The sequence below is a fragment of the Pinus tabuliformis genome, chromosome Q, assembly GCF_031772625.1.
Source record: "Pinus tabuliformis cultivar Carrire ecotype Pingquan chromosome Q, CPIR1, whole genome shotgun sequence".
Lineage (NCBI taxonomy): Eukaryota > Viridiplantae > Streptophyta > Pinopsida > Pinales > Pinaceae > Pinus > Pinus tabuliformis.
Window position 1 is genome coordinate 684171979 of NC_142296.1, and position 18583 is coordinate 684190561.

At 41.3% G+C, this 18583-nt stretch overlaps 1 protein-coding gene across 4 annotated transcripts in view; it reads left to right on the forward strand.

The window, feature by feature from the left end:
- Positions 1-16764, forward strand: part of LOC149221400 (polyadenylate-binding protein-interacting protein 12-like) — a 93260-nt gene extending 76496 nt beyond the window's left edge. For all 4 annotated transcript variants that reach the window (XM_089385090.1, XM_089385089.1, XM_089385092.1 and 1 more), the window contains exons 9-10: positions 16307-16368; positions 16464-16764. In XM_089385090.1, coding sequence (XP_089241216.1) covers positions 16307-16368; positions 16464-16521 — 120 coding nt within the window. In that variant the 3' untranslated portion in view covers positions 16522-16764. The remainder of the gene's footprint in view (positions 1-16306; positions 16369-16463) is intronic.
- The last annotated feature ends 1819 nt before the right edge of the window (positions 16765-18583 follow it).

Here is an 18583-nt window from a genome sequence, read left to right on the forward strand (position 1 = left end):
CTTGTGCCTGGTACTGCTGAGATACTTGGCTTCTAAAACTGATTTCCACCAAGCTGTGTCCCCTGTGATTAGTCTCCAAACAATTTTAGCCCCGAGAGCTAAATTCAAAAGTTTTGGGGACCTTATTCCGAGGCCTCCTTTTTCTTGGGGCTGGATAACATTTTTCCAGCCAACTAGGTTGAACTTTCTCTTCTCCGATTTCCCTCCTTGCCAGAGGAAATGTCGAAGGGCCTTTTCCAATTTATGATGGAAAATCATCGGAGCTTGTAACAATGAAAAGCGGTAGATGGGGAGAGTAATCAAACCTGATTTGAGAAGTACAAGACGTCCTGCTGGGTTCAGCCACATGGTTCCCCATTGTTGGATTTTCCTTTTGATTTTGTCGAGGATTTCGTTCCAAGTTTCAGTCTTCAGGGGACCCATACTCACCGGCATCCCTAGATAGGTGAAATGACTCCATTCGAGCTTGTATGAGACCTCTAATATATTTGCAATGCTTTGAATGGTGTGAGCTGTTGCATTCCATCCATAGATGCAGCTTTTAACTTGATTGATTCTTCCTCCAGAGTAGTCCATGAATTGGTCCATGATCTTTTTGAAGCGCCTTGCAATGGTGTTCGAAGCTCCACCCATCAGGAGGGTATCATCAGCGAATTGGGAATGATTAATATTCTTTGTGCCCTGCGCAAATTGGATACCTGTGATTAGGCCTATTCTTCGGTTGTAATCCAAGGCTTTGCTGAGGGATTCAGCCATGAGGATGAATAGGTAAGGGGATAGGGGGCAGCCTTGCCTAAGGCCTCGGGAGGATTGAAAGGCTACACAAGGTCTTCCATTCACCAGAGGAGAAATCCAGGGACTAGAGATGCAAGCTTTGACCATATTTATAAAGGAGGTATTGAATCCCAGTTTGTTCAAAACAGCAAGAAGGAAGGAGTGTCTGACTCTATTGAAGGCGTTGGCAAGATCAAGTTTAAGGATGAATCCTTTTTCCTTTCGACTAAGGCTAGAATGGATGGCTTCTTGAACCAAAAGAATGGAGTCAGAGATGTGCCTGTTGGCTAAAAAACCTCCCTGATTTTCAGAAATTAAGGAAGGAAGAAGAGGCTTGAGTCTTGAAGACAAGATTTTTGTGATTATTTTATAAGCGGAATTGCAAAGGGAAATGGGCCGGAATCTGGAGAAAGTGGTCGGCCTGTTCTCTTTTGGGATGAGAGCTAAATACGTTGAGTTGGTGTAGCCCCCTAGTTTGCCTTTCCTAAGGACCCAACGAATCATCTTGAGGAGGTCTTTTTTAATCATTGGCCAATATTCTCTGAAGAAGCTGATAGGAAACCCGTCAGGACCTGGAGCTTTGTCCGGATGGAGGCTCCAGACGGCCTTTTTGACTTCATCCTCCTCAACTTCTTGGGTGAGGCTGTTATTCATTTCTTGAGTGACTTCTTTGGTCATATGAAGGAGGAAATTTGAGAAATCCTCCTCATTTTTGTCCTCTGTAAGGAGAGATTTGAAATGGGAGGTTGCGGCAGCTTTTATGGAGTCTTGAGTCTCATGATTGTTCCCTTCACTATCTCTGATTGCGCTAACTGTGTTTCTTGCCTTCCTGATTGTGGCTTGTTTATGGAAGTAAGAGGTGTTTTTGTCACCTTCACGCAGCCAGGTCTGCCTTGATTTTAACCGCCATTTGATCTCCTCGTCTCTAGCTGTTTGGCGCAACTCTGCATACAATCTGATCTCTTCTTGTCTTGCTTGCTGAGTGAGTCCTTCCGCTTCAATACTTTGCTGTATTTTTTCAAGATTTTGTTTGATATCCTTTTTTAATGCCTCGGGTTCCTTGTAGTTGGTCTTTGCCCATGACTTGAGTGCCTGCCTTGTTTGCTTCAATTTTGTTTCCCAAATGTAAATTGGGGAGCCCTCCACATGTTGAGACCAAGCTTGTTTAACTATATCTCGGGCAGCAGGAATTTGATTCCAAAGAGAGGAGTATTTGAAAGGGAGGGGGCCGAGGTGGCTTTGGCTTTGCAGAGTAAGGGTGATGGGGTAGTGATCCGAGGCGGAAGTATTGAGGATGTCTGACTGCCCGTTGGAGAAGGAGGACAGAAAGGCGATGTTAACAAGGAAACAGTCAAGTCTTTCCATAATGTTACCTGCTCCCAACCGCCTATTGCTCCAAGTATACCTGCGATTCTTGGGCTTTAAATCGACCAAGTCTTTTTCTTGCATGATGTGTTCCAGCCGGTTTCGGAAATGATCAGCGCTGAAGTTCCCTCCTCTTTTCTCATTTGAGTGCATGACCAGGTTTAAGTCCCCTGCTAGGATGAGGTTGTTACCATGGTCTTCTTCTAAATCTTCCTCTAGGGTGGTCCAACATACTTCTTTTTCTCTGTAGTGGTTAGGAGAGTAGATATTGTAGATTTTAACATCAATGCCATTGTCCTTGCTTTCCAATTTAACACTTATCCAATGCTGTTGTGTTTTGACGGAGCTACAGCTCCATTTGCTGATATTCCACATTGTTAAAATACCTCCTGAAGCTCCTCTTGCTTCACTGGTGCAACCACCGTACTGATTTTGTTGGCCAATGAGTCTGCTGATTTCGGACTGTTCTAATTTTGTCTCTTGGATGAGTAAGATATCAGGCTTTTCACTTTGAATTAACTCCTTGAGGGCAGCTTTTTTGGAGGGGTGCCCTAGTCCCCTGCTGTTCCAAGACAGCACTTTCATCATGATTTACCGGTGGTGTGCAGAGGTGCTCGCCTCTCTTTGCCTTTGATGTTGTTTTCCTTGTCCGAGATTCCTAGGATGTAGGTTTCAATCGGTGTTTGTGATCCCATTGCTATATCCTTCTGCGCACTTTCTTCTCTTTGCTGTTTTGCCGACTTCCTACCTGGCCCATGTTTTTTTGGAATCTCACTAGATGCTCCTAGGTCCTTTGATAAGCTTCTTGTGATTCTTGTTGAAGTAGTGTCCGGGGAGGGCTGAGAGGGATGAGGGGATGAGGGGTTTTGCTGATCTGATGAGGGGTCCTGAATAGGTTCTTCTTCAGAAAGGGATGCGAAAGGGTTGGAAGAAGGAGGGATGGAGGGATCAGAAGAACGCGGAGGAGAGGAGGGAAAGGGAGGAGGGGCTTGCTGAGAGGATGAGGGTGGGCGCTGATGAGATGAAGGAGGATGGGAAGGATGATGGTGGGATGATCCCGGTAGTTCAGTTTCAGATTGTTTGAAGGATGAGGCAGATTTTTTCCTTTTCACCGTTTCCCACTGGTCCTCCTGCTCTGATGATTCAACATTTATAAGTTTTGGGCATCTGTTAGCAAAGTGACCGTATTCATGACATACCTTGCATTTGAAGGGTATCTGTTCGTAGTCCAGCTGTTGGATATGGCACCAGTCGTCCACCTTCAATTTGATTGCTTCCGGTAGGCCGCGCCCCAGATCGAATTCGACACAAATTCGCGCACAGGCTTGCATGTTGTCCTTGGGCTCGCTGCGATCTATATATTTTCCTACCGCGTTTCCTATTGCCTTGACCGAATCATCTCCCCAGCAATGTAGGGGAAGGTGAGGAAGCCTGACCCAGACAGGGACAACGCTTGGAATATCTAGTTCTGGATCGAAGTACGGGGTCCATTTGTTGAGATAGAGACCCCGGGAGTCCATGAAGTAAGGCCCATTTCTAAATATCAAATCCTTGTCCTCCTTGGTTTCAAAGTGGAAGGTGAAGTAACCTCTGCCACAAAACCTTATTGAGATTTTTCCCTGAGTCTTGTCTGCCTAGTTTCTCTCCACCCACCGCTGCACAGTTTTGGGTGAGGGCCATAATCCTGTAAACTGGCCGATTAATCCTTTCTCTGCAAGAGATATTGCTGCCATGCGTGGAATGGTCGGGGGCAGAAGAACTTCTTGAAGCACATCGAGTTTTTTAACAAACTTGGTAGCTGTCGGTCTTGGCCTTTGCTGTGGCAGAGATTTGATCAGGTTCGAAAAAGCTTGCTGCATTGCTGGATCCCCCCCTGGTGGATCCGGGGGATCCATGGGGACCTAGAGCTGGCGGGAGCGCTGGAGTGAGATGGTTCAGATCGCGGGAGGCTCAGGCGCTCAGGCGCGCGCGCGCAGAGGGTTTTTCGCTTGCTCCATTGGTTAACATCTCAGGGATGAAGCATGATATTATGAAGACTCGTGATCGTGAATTTCTTTGCTAAACATCAAATAAATATTTATGTTATTAAATAAAATCTTAAACCTCATAACACCAATGTTATAGTTTTAACTTTTAAGTTTCTAAATAAAATCTTCAAACCTCATAACATGTTGTTGCCTGTATTTTCGACACTTCTTTATGATTTCTTTGCCACTTGGAAAATTAATTTAGCACGACCAACTGCATCTCTCGACAAATTCTGTTCTCTCTATCTAGATCTGACTTGACTGTTTTTTGTTCTAGTTTCTTACTCTGTTCAGTAATCCCAGACTGTGAGTGAAAACTGCCACAACTCAGAATTTTTTTTTGTCAGATCTTGTTGATTTGGGGTAGCATCGGATGTGTGTGCTCTAGCCATGAAAATTGGTGGAGAGGTTAAAGCACATGAGATCTCCAAGACCCATAAATGGTTTGGGGAAATTCCATCCAGTGAGGGAGTTATTAAAATAATTAGTATTTTTAATGGGTTCCTAAGTCTAAACTTAGGGAAATAAAAATATTAATGGATATTAATATAAAACTGGGTGAGAAGGTTCTAAATGACATGGATCAAGCCAAATCTAATCTTAGCCGTTGATTAGAGATGTAATCTTGATCGTTGAAGACTCAACATACAAAGTATAAGAGGAGGCTTGAGGGTCAATTGGAGACACACTAGAGTGATCAGTCATTCTATTCTCTAGAGTGGGGTTTGCTAAGAGAGATAGAATCAGTGATCAACAACGAAGGGCGGTGAATACATAGCAGAGAGGCAGAGTTAGTACCAAGAGGATCAGCACAGAGCCGAGAGGTTGACGTAGAGCCAACTGGATGCTATGCAGAGGCAACCAGGGGCTGCGCAGAGCCAGAGAGGCTAGTGTGTGAGATGCAGAGGGTCTAGGGGCTGACGCAGAGGCTCCAGAAGCTGACACAGAGGCTAGCAGAGATGACGTAGGGCGTAGAGGCAACGCTGGGAGGATTTCGTGGGAAAGACTGGGAGCTGGTGAGCTGAATAGGGTGACGCAGTCCCTATCAGAGAGACACAGAGCAACAGAAGCTGCAATTGTTGCTGTGGGAACGTTCATCCGGTGATTTATCAGCCAAAATATCTGTCTCTGAGGAGAGGAACTACTGCCTAGGGCATTCTCTGTTGGGTGAGCCATTTCTGGCACCCTTGTTGTATTCTGAAAATTGCATAATAATAAAACCCTTTGAATAGTTGCATTGGTTTTCCCGCATTGGGTTTTTTCGGGGACATTGGTCCAAAAATAATGGTGTCACTTGTGTGCTTGTTTTCTTTCAGTGGATGATCTGTAGATGTTGATACTGCACTTGTGTTTATTTGCAGTGTTTACATGGTAAATAACTTGTTAAGTAATTGAACAAGTAGGAAGAATTAAACCAGATATTACAGGAAGAATTTCTAACAGGTTACACTTAGAAATTCCAACATGGTATCAGAGCGTGGTTGCAGATCATAGGATAATTGAAGGCATCAACCGAGCAAAGCAGTAGCAACAGAAACAGCTGTCCTGAGTGACAAACGCTGTTCCTAGTAGAAAGCAGCAAGGAAGGGGTGACGTAGAGAGCTTGTGTCATCAGTTCGAGCCAGAAGGAGGATCAGCGCAGAGGCAGAGAGGCGCAAACTTGACCTACGCAGTGCTCGGTCATCTTTCTCAGTTAGGAAAGATCGACGCTGTGGCCAGAGGTGCGGGTTTTGCCAGTGCCGAGATTGCGCAGAGCCTAGAGGTTCAGTCCTTTAGATTGTTGGGGCATAGGAAGCTGTGGGTAATTTGGGGCAAGACCAAGGAGGAGGGAGTTGCTGTCGAGGCAGATTTCTAGCCAAGGAATCCGGATCAGTGGTTCAGTGGCACAGATGATCGGAGTGGGGCAACTTGACGTTGGCAGAAGGATTTCCAGAAGGGAAATCGAGACTCAGTGGGAGTTGAATCGAGAACTTCTAGACGGGAAGTGGAGAGACTCAGTAGGAGTCGAACAGAGGACTTCCAGGAGGGAAGTAGAAAGACTCGGAGGAGTCGAAAGAAGATCAACGAGATGGCCATGAATGGGCGGAGAGATTAGGATAGGCTGGACGGAGCGTCCAACTTTGTGGTCTGGAAGGCCAGGATCTTGTCCATTCTAGACAGACATCACCTCAAGGGCTTCGTCACGAGAGTGGTAGCTGTCCCAGTTGACTCGGTAGCTAATGAAAGGTATGAGGAGGCAATGACGAAGATTAAGTGCATAATCCTTGATGGGGTCAAGGATCATGTAGTTCAGCATATTGCCGAGAAGAATATGACGAAGGAGATGTGGGACATCTTAACAACATTGTATCAGGGCACTTCCGTGCAGAGAAAATGCTACTGGAGAATCCACTGTGGTCATATCAGATGCTGAAGGGGAAGAAGATAGATCACCTCAAGGGCTTCGTCACGAGAGTGGTAGCTGTCCCAGTTGACTCGGTAGCTAATGAAAGGTACGAGGAGGCAATGACGAAGGTTAAGTGCATAATCCTTGATGGGGTCAAGGATCATGCAGTTTAGCATATTGCCGAGAAGAATACGACGAAGGAGATGTGGGACATCTTAACAACATTGTATTAGGGCACTTCCGTGCAGAGAAAATGCTACTAGAGAATCAACTATGGTCATATCAGATGCTGAAGGGGAAGCAGATAGATCACTTCCTTAGTAGGTTGCAGGAGATTTGGGACTAACTTACTTCCATAGGGGCCATGCAGGATCAGGAGTTAATTTTGAGCTCTTCCCTGAACGCAGTCTCCGAGGAGTGGGATACAATCTTCTAGATTGGGAAGAATTATGGGCAACTTTTCGCCAAGAAGAGATCAGATCGCTGACAAAGGTGGGAAATAGCGGCAAAAGAGGTCGAATCAAGAAAGAGGAGGAAGATGATGCAACTCTGGCATCTGCGGGACAACAAGGGAAGAGGAAGAAGAAGGACATCTCCAAGATAAAGTGCTTCCATTGTGGGGCGCTGGGCCATAATGCAACCTAGTGTCCCAGGAAGAAGAATAAGGAAGAGGCTTTTGACTCTCCAAGGCAGCGTTGGCTAAGGCAGAGAAGGAGGTAGAGGATGATGACGATTGTGCCATGAGTGCTCATGTACCTATAGAGAAGAGGTGGGGAGACATCGAGTTGTAGTCAGGAAGACTATAGGAGATGTGGGGCTGATCCTTGAGGTACCCAAACTCTTGGATCATATCCGGCTACGGGAGCCTCGAGTGATAGTAGCACGATGACAGATGTCGGTAGAAGCGGATGCGAATGGAGCGACAGAATAATGCTAGAGTGCAGTAGTCCCTGGCTTCGCATAGAGGGTTTTCAGCAGTGCGAGAGGCATAGAGGAGGTTGCAGCAGTGCAGGAAGGCACACAGGTGTTTGCAGCAGTGTGAGAGGCACAGAGGTGTTGCAGCAGCGTAGAGGTAGCAGAGGGAGCACATGATAGCAGCAGAGAGAGCTTCCACATCAGGATGGCTTCTAGCCTGACAAGGATTTCAGTAGTTGGGTAGATCAGTTAACATTGTCTTAGTAACTGAGTTGCAGTAGTGGTGGTAGTGCTATGGGTAGCACGATGCAGCATGATGAGAGAGGGCTGCAATGCAAATGCAGCGTTGGGAGGAAGGACCGGCAACAACACAGATGCAAAGGAGTTGCCGTACAGATGTAGCAGTGGCAGTGGCAGAGCCATGGGCAACAGTATAGGATGCAACAATGCAGAGGATGTTGGGTAGGAAGGCCAAGCATCAACACAGGTACCAGTCTCGGATGATGAGGGTGATGTTCAATGGTGGAGAATTACTAGAGAACATTCCTCACTAAGAGGGAGTGTTGATTTGGGGTAGCATTGGATGTGTGCTCCAGCCATGAAAATTGGTGGAAGGGCAGCACATGAGATCTCCAAGACTCGAAAATGGTTTGGGGAAATTCCTCTCAGTTAGGGAGTTATTAAAATAATTAGTATTTTTAATGGGTTCCTAAGTCTAAACTTAGGAAAATTAAAATATTAATGGGTATTAATGTAAAACTGGGTGAGAAGGTTCTAAATGACATGGATCAAGCCAAATCTAATCTTAGCCGTTGATTAGAGATGTAATCTTAGCCGTTGAAGACTCAACAAAAAAGTATAAGAAGAGGCTTGAGGGTTAGTTGGAGACACACTAGAGTGATCAGTCATTCTATTCTCTAGAGCGGGGTTTGCTAAGAGAGATAGAATCATTGATCAACAACGGGGGGCAGTGAATACATAGCAGAGAGGCAGAGTTAGTACTAAGAGGATTAGGGCAGAGCCGGGAGAGGATGACGCAGAGCCAGCTGGAGGCTATGCAGAGGTAGCCAGGAGCTGCGTAGAGCCAGCGAGGCCAGCGTGTGAGACACAAAGGGTCTAGGGGCTAACGTAGAGGCTCCAAAAGCTGACGTAGAGACTAGCAGAGCTGACACAGGGTCTAGAGGCAACAGTGGGAGGATTTCATGGGACAGATTAGGAGCTGGTGAGTCGGATAGGGTGATGCAGTCCCTATCAGAGTGACGCAGAGCAACAAAAGCTGCAATTGTTGCTGTGGGAACGTTCATCCGGTGATTTATCAGCTAGAATATCTGTCTCTGAGGAGAGGTATTACTGCCTAGGGCATTCTGTTAAATTAGGGTATGTTTTATGCTTAGAGCAGTTTACTTCTTTTCTTCTTATTAACCGCTGATTAGCAATCACATATACATTAAGTAAAGTGCAGATAGAACATTAAACGATCGACAGAAAACAAGCCAAGACAAGAGACACAAGATGGTGGCGGCTAGCCTGGGACAAACCCTAATGCGGGGAAACCCTTTGATCAAATCTTCCTTTATCTTCAATAGTTCAATAGAGAGAAATAGTACAAAATCAGAATTCTGTAATTTTATATCAGCAACAGCGAACCCTAAATCAACAAAGTCAAACTTAGTCAAACGAGATGAAATTGACCTCCAATATGCTTGGTCAATTTCAATTAGTCTTCGAACAGCCTGAAGAACTAGCCCTTAAACAATCTTAAATACACAGTCAAACTGCAGTTGACTGAAGTCAACCTGCTGCCCCAAACTAGGGCAGTCAACACTGGTCAAACCTGAGGTCAGATTGCCTTGATTTTCATGCCAAAAAATGTGGCCTGCCTAGGAGAGGCAACCACATCAAAACTGCACTCTTCTAAGGTCAACGCTGGTCAAAGAGACCTTCAGCAGATTCTGCGCCTTGCCCTACTGTGGCGTCCTTCTTCCCATGTGTGAGCTGCTCCTTCTGTAACCCAAAACTAAGGAGAGAGAGAGAAGAAATGAGTGAGATGAGATGATGATAAAATGAATCAACTTCACTTGTATTTATATGATTCAATGGGCATGTGTGCTACACATTTCACTGCTGGCCGACCTTGACAATTTGTCAAGTAAATACAAATAAATTCATATCTCCATAAATACTTGTTGGAATCGGATGATCTTTAGATCAATCCTACACCTCTCGACAAGAGGAATCTAGGAAAAATATCAGCTGCCATAAATGAGATGACTCGCATGGAGTTTGGCCTTAGTTGCCAATTTTAACATATTCTCTGTTGGGTGAGCCATTTCTGGCACCCTGGTTGTATTATGAAAACTGCATAATAATAAAACCCTTTGAATATCTGCACCGGTTTTCCCGCATTGGGTTTTTCCGGGGACATTGGTCCAAAAATAACGGTGTCACTTGTGTGCTTGTTTTCTTTCAGTCGATGATCTGTAGATGTTGATACTGTACTTGTGTTTATTTTCAGTATTTACATGGTAAATAACTTGTTAAGTAATTGAACAAGTAGGAAGAATTAAACTAGATAGTACAGGAAGAATTTTAAACAGGTTAAACTTAGAAATTCCAACAGATCTCTGATTTGCTGCCTTTTGGAAGTGATTTCCCATCATGAACAATGCCACTTGTGAGAATGTTGCCTTATTAATTCCGCTGTGTAGAGGAGACACATTGTTGTAAAAATACACCCACCAGCAGCTGAATACAACTGCTGATCATCGACTAGGGAATAGTCATCACACCTGTGATTCTACCTTGAAATCTGTTTGATATAATCTTGCACCTCTGTGATGATTGTAATGACCAGGCTTCTAATGCTGTTTTTTTTTTGTGTTTGCAACTGCTACAGACTCCTTGTCCTGTGAATTTTATCTCTCCTGTCAACTAAATGTCATTTTTTAAATTTTTATTTATTTATTTATTCTGGGTTTTAGCTTTGGATCATGTAAATGATTTAAATGCTTTCTAAATTAAATATGGTCAATAGTTTAAATTATTTTATGCTATACTCTGTATAATTCAAACAGTTTTGTGTGCCTACAATACAGTGTAGGGAGGTCATCGAGTTTGACTTGTTGACCTGCATAAAAACTTGTTCGGCGGTTTTATAAATACCCATAAAAGAGATAAATCAAAGATAGTGTATGTTTATAATTTTTGCACTTAAATTTTTCCTGCTTCGAGTTGACTCTTGAATCTTCTGCCTCGGTGAGTATTTTACTGAGCTGAGTCATTAACTATGGCTCTACCTCGGCTTTGCTACCATATCAGATATGCACATTACATGAATGTAAATTTTTTTCCAGATTGTGAGAGGAGAGATATTCAATACCAGTCATTATGAAAAGTCAATACATAATGATGAGTCTTTTGAGGTATGTTGCGAACGACTGTAACCTAACCATAAATGACATGGTGACTTAGGAAGTCACGTTTGTCACTTAGTCACTTTTGGTTTTTAGAACTTTCTTTACTCAAAAGAACTAAGTTATAATATAACAAAGAAAGGACCATTATCCAGTATAAAATTTATCAGGTCTCACAAATCCTTGTACATTAGGAGCAGTTGCATTTTTTGTTTCTTGGCTAGATAGTTCTTTTCAGTTGATTTATCGGGATCTAGGATCATGATCTAAAAGCTTTATGCTATTGCATCAAAAGCTTAACCTGTTTATCAATCTATGACTTCAAAATTGGATGTCAAACTTTTGTTAACCAAAACTAGGCTTCATGAATCAGTTCTGGGCATTTTGGTCTGGCTACATATTACTTCACTCTCAGGAAATCCTGTTTTACTGCTTGATTAGTGCCCTAGATTCAAATTCCAAATTCTGTGTGACCTTGATTATCCTATTAAAAGAGGTTCACTTCAGGGTGTGTCTACTTGTATTCAAGAAAAAAATGAGTTTGCATGTAAATTCATCTGCAAAGAACATCTTCTAGTTCTGCGAATTTGCTTTAACGATGACAATTTTTAATATGTATTTTCTGTCTACTGGGTGTTGACATAGTGGCTAGAATGTGTCATAACAAGCATTATTATTTCCTCTGGGCATCTAAAAATCAGTGATATGTGTGCCCTGACAATTGGCCGGTGTCTCTTGCTGGTTATCTGTTGTAGTCAATGTTTTTCCATTCCTCTGATTGCTGTGTTGCTTCTGGTGTGAGATCCTGGACTGTTGTTCATGCAGGCTCTGAACATCACAAATATGGTCTGATCAGAGTGTTTTCCAAGAATCTCTCTTCTTGTCACCTTTGTTTTCTTTTCCTGGATCTTCAATTGTCTTGACCATCTGCTGATGTTGATATTTCTGACCATCTGCTGATGTTGATGTTTCTTCACTTAACATTTGATTCATAGATTCCATGATATGTATTTCTCTGACATCATGTAAAAAATTAGGGTGCACACATTCATAGAAACACTGGCGGAGAGAGAAAATATAGAGTTGATTCTATTATTAATGCAAAAACAACTCCTCTCTCACACATTTATATCACGCCCCTTTACCAGTTGATCATATTTGTAAGTGGTTAAGGTGGTTTATGTTACAGTATGTAAAGTCAACATATTGGGATTTTGGACCACATTGGTTGTTAATTGGGTGGGCTCTGTGGTCCCACTATTAAGGGTTTAAAGGCAGCTAAGTAGACACATAAACCTGTATAATTGCATCCCCAAGTTAGTAAGTTGGTTTATATTGAGAGCATGTAAACCTGGTTTATTGGGTTTTTGGACCACATTGGTGGTTAAGTGGGTGGTCTTTGTGGTCCTACAATTGAGGGTTCAGGGGCAACTAACTAAACACTATATACCTATATATAATTTGAGACGTTAGCTTCATTTATGTCTCATTTAAAAACATCACTTACGAATTGAGCTTCCATAGGGAGTGGAATTTCTCCCTAATTGACCTTCTCCACTATAATCTGGGTTCTTGTGATCATGTCTACTGGGCTCTCTTTTTTTGGTGTTGATTACTGAGCTATGTCCAAACTATGGTTTTATATGAGCTAAAGTTCAATACCTTCAATAGTCCCAGACAAAGTCTTCAGCACTTATGAATCTTAAGTTACAATGCCTTCATTTTCCAGACACTAGCAAGATAATCCTAATACTTGTTGGGGACTAAATTGGTCCTGGGACTTGCAAGCTTAAGATATCTTGATTCTAAATAAAATGACTGCTATCGTACTTTAAGTTAAAGTACAAAAATATTTTGTATAACATACCGCCTTCCTCCAAATATCTTGTCCTACAAACATCGAATTTGAGTTTGTAACACCCCATTAGGGCAATAATCAACTAAATGCATGTCTTTTGATCAACTGTATTGACGAATGTCAGAGTTTAATTTGGGATAATTAATACAAGCTACCTTGGAAACTAATTCCAAAACAGAAAACCACTTCCCAATCAGCAAGAAAAGTGTACCATGCAGCTAGTCATTGATGATTGGAAAGCCTTCAGAGTCCTCTTTGCAATGCATCTGACAGCTTTGAACTTGGTATGAAAAAATTATGGCAAAAATATTGATTATCACTCCTAAAATAGGTGTTACATGCAAAAAGTTCACTTCAGATTCTTCTCTTTAGTCCTTTACAGCCAACATAACCATGGGGTAGTAACAGAGGAAAAATTTCATAGTAGTCCATCTTTTACATTTTTTTATTAAACTTTAGAAATGAAAATATCTAAAAGTTTCAGTTAAGAGACGGTACTCTTTTCTTCAAGACACTCTTCTCTCCGACACCCATGCAGAATCTCTTTCGTTCCTTGCTTCGTTCCCTCCAGTGTTGCTCATAAGAGCTCAACATTCAATTTGCCACTGCTATTCCTCCATTAACGGAGTTGCAACTCCCTGTTGCTCACTTCATTTGCAATCCATACAGCCTCTCAATGAGGCTGTTTACTTCACACTAACAGAATAATGCTCCAGAAATTCACAACAACAATCTTCTCTCTACTTGTTTTAATATTGCTGCCTACGTCTGTTGCAATGCCTGACATTTCACCCACTCAGGAAAAATGCCCATTTCTTTGATGCCACACACAACACATCCACTTCCCACCGGCATAACACACACAGTCGCACAAAGAGCCAGAAAGCCTTCCATGGCTCTCATAACTCTGTCAAAGCTTCACGAAGCAATTGCTCCACTACTCTCACACTAACAATGAGTGAGAGATCTCCATAGCTCTGATAACTAATTCCCTCTGCATCAATAGCAGTCGTACATGCTCTCACAATGCAAGGGTGGTAACATTCTCAATCTTCATCCATGAAATTTCATGGACTACTCTACCATGATTCATCTAGCTTCAGTTCTCATGCTATCATGCCAACATGTCTCCACACACACTCACAAGCTCACAGACACATATCTTTGATGCTACATTTTGGCACGGTGGCACCCATATTACTGCATATCGCACAGAAGGAGAAACGGGAGAGTAACCTTAACACATTATTCCATTAAATGAAATGCCACACCAACAGGCATGCAAGCATTAAGTATTTGTATGACTGATGAAGGTTTGGTTTATCTACCAGCTTGGTAACGTTGGTGGCCTTCCTCCATGCAATAGTGTCCATGGCTTACTCCCTTATGATATTTTTCTTTTACACTATATGACATATAATATTTTCTTTTACTCCCTTATGATATTTTTCTTTTACACTATATGACATATAATATATTCTTTTATTCCTCTTACATACGACATTTTCTTGCATATGATGACATTTTACATATTTGATTCTTCTACATGGCATATGAACACCATGTAGAGCCTATCACCTCGGATTTCACAGAAATAAACTCCCAAGTGGCCATTGCATTGCAACACTCTACATATCCCGACAATAGTCATCCAACATCCAACACCTAAAGGCTGGAACACCTGAATAGTAACATATGGGGGGCTATGGATGTGAATGATGGTGGACACCTGTTTGAGGTTTCGGCCACTGTGGAAGCAAAGTATGAAGGTTAAGGGTGGTGTTAAGGCCTAAAAAGCCGAAAGACCCCAAGAAAGCTCCTTGACAGAACATGGGGATCTGCAGACCCAGAACTCACAGATCACAGATCTGCAACAATGTCGAGTCCAATAGGCCACAGAAGGAAGATGAAGATGCAGGGGGAAGAAGCCGGAGGCAGCCTGGATGAAATGGCTGCAGCATGACTTGTACAATCTTCTTATTTTCTTTTTATTCACAATAAAAGGGTAGCTGAACTGTTGCTCTTTGTGCATCCAAGAGTGATGGGTGTGTGAATGTGTATCCACTGAGAGATTGGTTACGTCAAAATTTTTGGGAGCATTCAGACGATAAGAATTTTAATCAGAGTATCCGGAAGGGTGATATTAATGTTTGATCATATAATCTAATATCAGATTAGCGCACATCTAATTCTGAGATTGATAATATGGTTTTTGGTATTAGAGCTATGCATATCCAGATCCGATGTCAGATATTCATCACAATTTCTATCCTTGTCTCACAACGTATGAGGCAATTAGACTCTTCTTTTTAAATCGATCAGAATCCAATTGTGGACTTTACTGATAACCTTATGCATACTTGGTTGCCAATGATTTTGTTTTGAACAGACTCCAAACTTAATTTTCCTATTTTGGGAAATTTGAAGTGCAGGCGTTTCCAAATAGAAACATCACCAAACATTGCATTATGTACAATCTAAGGCAATGAATCTTCACCTTAACATTGGATTGTAAAACAAGTCTTGATGTTATAGTTACCATGATGGTTCCTGCTATCATCACGTTTGTCCTGTATTTGATCCAACATGCAGCTTGATTAAATGATGAATCATTCAATGCGTTAGATTTCTGGATGTAAGCATCTGCCAGACTTTTCATTTAATGGGAGTATCAAAGCTGACAGTGGAGTCTCGAGCACACATAATTCTAGAAGGTTGTAACTTCTAAATGTATAATTTTTTATATTAGGGACAACTCACGTGGGTAAGTGGGAAATTTGAAGTGCAGGCGTTTCCAAATAGAAACATCACCAAACATTGCATTATGTACAATCTAAGGCAATGAATCTTCACCTTAACATTGGATTGTAAAACAAGTCTTGATGTTATAGTTACCATGATGGTTCCTGCTATTGTCATGTTTGTCCTGTATTTGATCCAACATGCAGCTTGATTAAATGATGAATCATTCAATGCGTTAGATTTCTGGATGTAAGCATCTGCCAGACTTTTCATTTAATGGGAGTGTCAAAGCTGACAGTGGAGTCTCGAGCACACATAATTCTAGAAGGTTGTAACTTCTAAATGTATAATTTTTTATATTAGGGACAACTCACGTGGGTAACAGTCTTTTGGGTAGTTATTATAAGAGTCATATTTGACTTAAAATTCTGTATTTCTATTCGACCAGGAACATAGTCAAATGTAACATCGTAGATTTGTTCTCAACGGCATAGCATCCTTCTTTATGCTGTACATTTGAAAATTGTAATCCCTGGCCTGTTGGATTTCGGTAGCAGATATATCTGTTTATCCTTTTGTATGTATGCATGGGAGTAAGACATGGTTAATGCTGCCTTTATTTCTTAAATTTGAAAAACAGAACAGTCCGTGTGTTATACTTGATCATTTATACCTGTTGTTTGATGTACATGATAATACCTTATATTTTTATAAACAACTATTACATGATAAAGTATTTAGAAGGTTAAATTTGGACACCAAGTAAGTCATCATATTCTTCTTTTGTATTAAAGTCGGTTTTCCATTTGGTTTTCTGATTTGGCAGGCTGAGAGTGCTATTGCTGCTTTAAACTGCAGTGGTGCTATTTTGGGATCTCTACCCATAAGGTATTCTGAAGCACGTTAAAATAACTTCACGTTTCATATTATGCTCTTGTTTTGTTAGGTGAAATACTGAAATTATGCTATTTTGTTGTGTTTAGGGTAAGTCCATCAAAGACACCAGTGAGACCTCGCAATCCCCGTTCACTAATGCATTGAACGTGGCTATTTGAATCCTAACTTATACTTTCTAACAACTATCCCATGAAAAGCAGCATTTTTGTAGTCACATGGTGCATCGGAGAGTAAAACCTAGCTTTTGGTTTTAAAATGGATGTCCATCAGGATGGCAGTATCATTTGATTATTGTACAATAAACATGAAAGTATCTATTGGGTCAGGCAATACAGTTCCTTTCAGAAACTCCTGGCATATTCTACGGGCATCATATTTATCTGCATACACCGTACAGAGTTCTTTGAAACTTTGAGTATGTTAGCTGCTTAGAAAGTAGCACGGCAGTTGCAGATGAAATCCTTGATTTGTCAACGAACAGTGCGTATTTCTTTTGGTAGGAATTTGACTCGCTGTGTCAATTTTAGAAAGCAAGGATGACATCATTTTGTTCCTGTAGATTTGGCTGTAAAAATTGGTTGCTCATCCACTTGTGATTTAAGTACAGCAATTGCTACATTTGAGTTCTGTTAAGTGAACTTCATAATAATGGATTTCCATCCTGTAAGCCCTAAGGCTTTACTATTGATCCAATAATGAACTAGCCTGATGACGACTTGACAATCTGTCATGTTTAGGAAATTCTTCAAAGGCTTGTTTATTTGAAGCTTTATTTTCTGGAAAAGGTTGGAACTTGTCTATGTATTTTTGCAATTCATTTTAGTTCGACACAGGTTCATCTATTGAAATTCACCATACGAAATCAATCTGGTTTTATATTGTTAGGATTTGAAATCAATTCCTAAGATCTGGCTATAATTCGTCATGATTAAATAGTTTATTAGGGTTTCAAATTACCTGATTGATTATTTTTTTAATTCCTATTTGTGGGCAATGGAATGGAAAATATCCTTGTTTTGTTCAAGAGAAGCTTATAATTGTTTATAGTTCTATTTTTTGAGACTGAATTCTTTACGAAAGGATTAAAAAAGTTATCGATGTTCGGTGGATACATAATGGCAATATGGGGTTCAAACATGGAGACACAGAGATAGAGTATGAAATACTTAGCAAAATATGGGGTTTCATTTACAGCTCCCAAGGTTTTCTCTATGGAGTTTATGCTTGCCATTTGATTAATGTATATACAAGGTTCTCATTGGATAACTTCAGTGTATCAATGTCAATGACATTTCCTCAGTAAATCTTGTCGGTTTAATGGCTTTTATTCCCGGATATGCTTTGCAGATAGGAATGTTTGTTCAAAGTTGAAACGGGATAACAATGTTTGATGGATCCATAATTGCAATCTTAGCCTCGAATTTTATAGAAGGAGCGCGGGTGAAATACTCCTGTACATCATTGCAATCTTGGCTTCACATGTTATAAAGAAGAGTGAGTGAATACTATTGTACATTGTGCAATCTCGGCTTTGTATGTGATTAAAAAAATGGGTGAAATACTGCTGAAAATATGGTTTTTCGTTAACCTTTCCCAAAGGTTTTCTATCTTGTGTGGTCTTACCATCCGATTAAACGCATCACCAAGGTTTCCATTGGACAAATTATCGTATCCCGATGCGAACTTACAGTTTGTCATGTAAATCTCCTTGTGAGTAATTGCTCTCATCTTGATATTTCAGCTGTCGGGATTAGCGCGTGCCGGTTGTGATCTTGTATTGGCCAAACAGTGAGGCGAAGCTAACTTCTGTTTCATTTTAAGTTTTAAATGCCACATCAATTACCATGAGAATGTTGAGGTCGAGCTTCTGTTGGTTTGCTGGTTTGCTTTGTTGTCACATGTAATTAAATTGTTACAGTTTGTAATTATATTTTTATTTCTTATTACTCTGAATCTATAAACTCGTTTCATTTTAATTTGGGTTGGTCAGACTCAACGTTGAAACTTATGTTGCTTTTATTGGGTGCCACATTATTTTTAGCATCGCTTTGCAGCTCTGCATGTTCAAGATTTTATTGCACTTATTTAGGTGCATTCCTTCACTGCGTTGTGCCCCCAAAGAGCTGACAGGTTCCAACCTTCATGGTTGGTTACGTTACCAGCATCATCTTAATAGATGAAATATAAAACCATTTATAGAACGGTA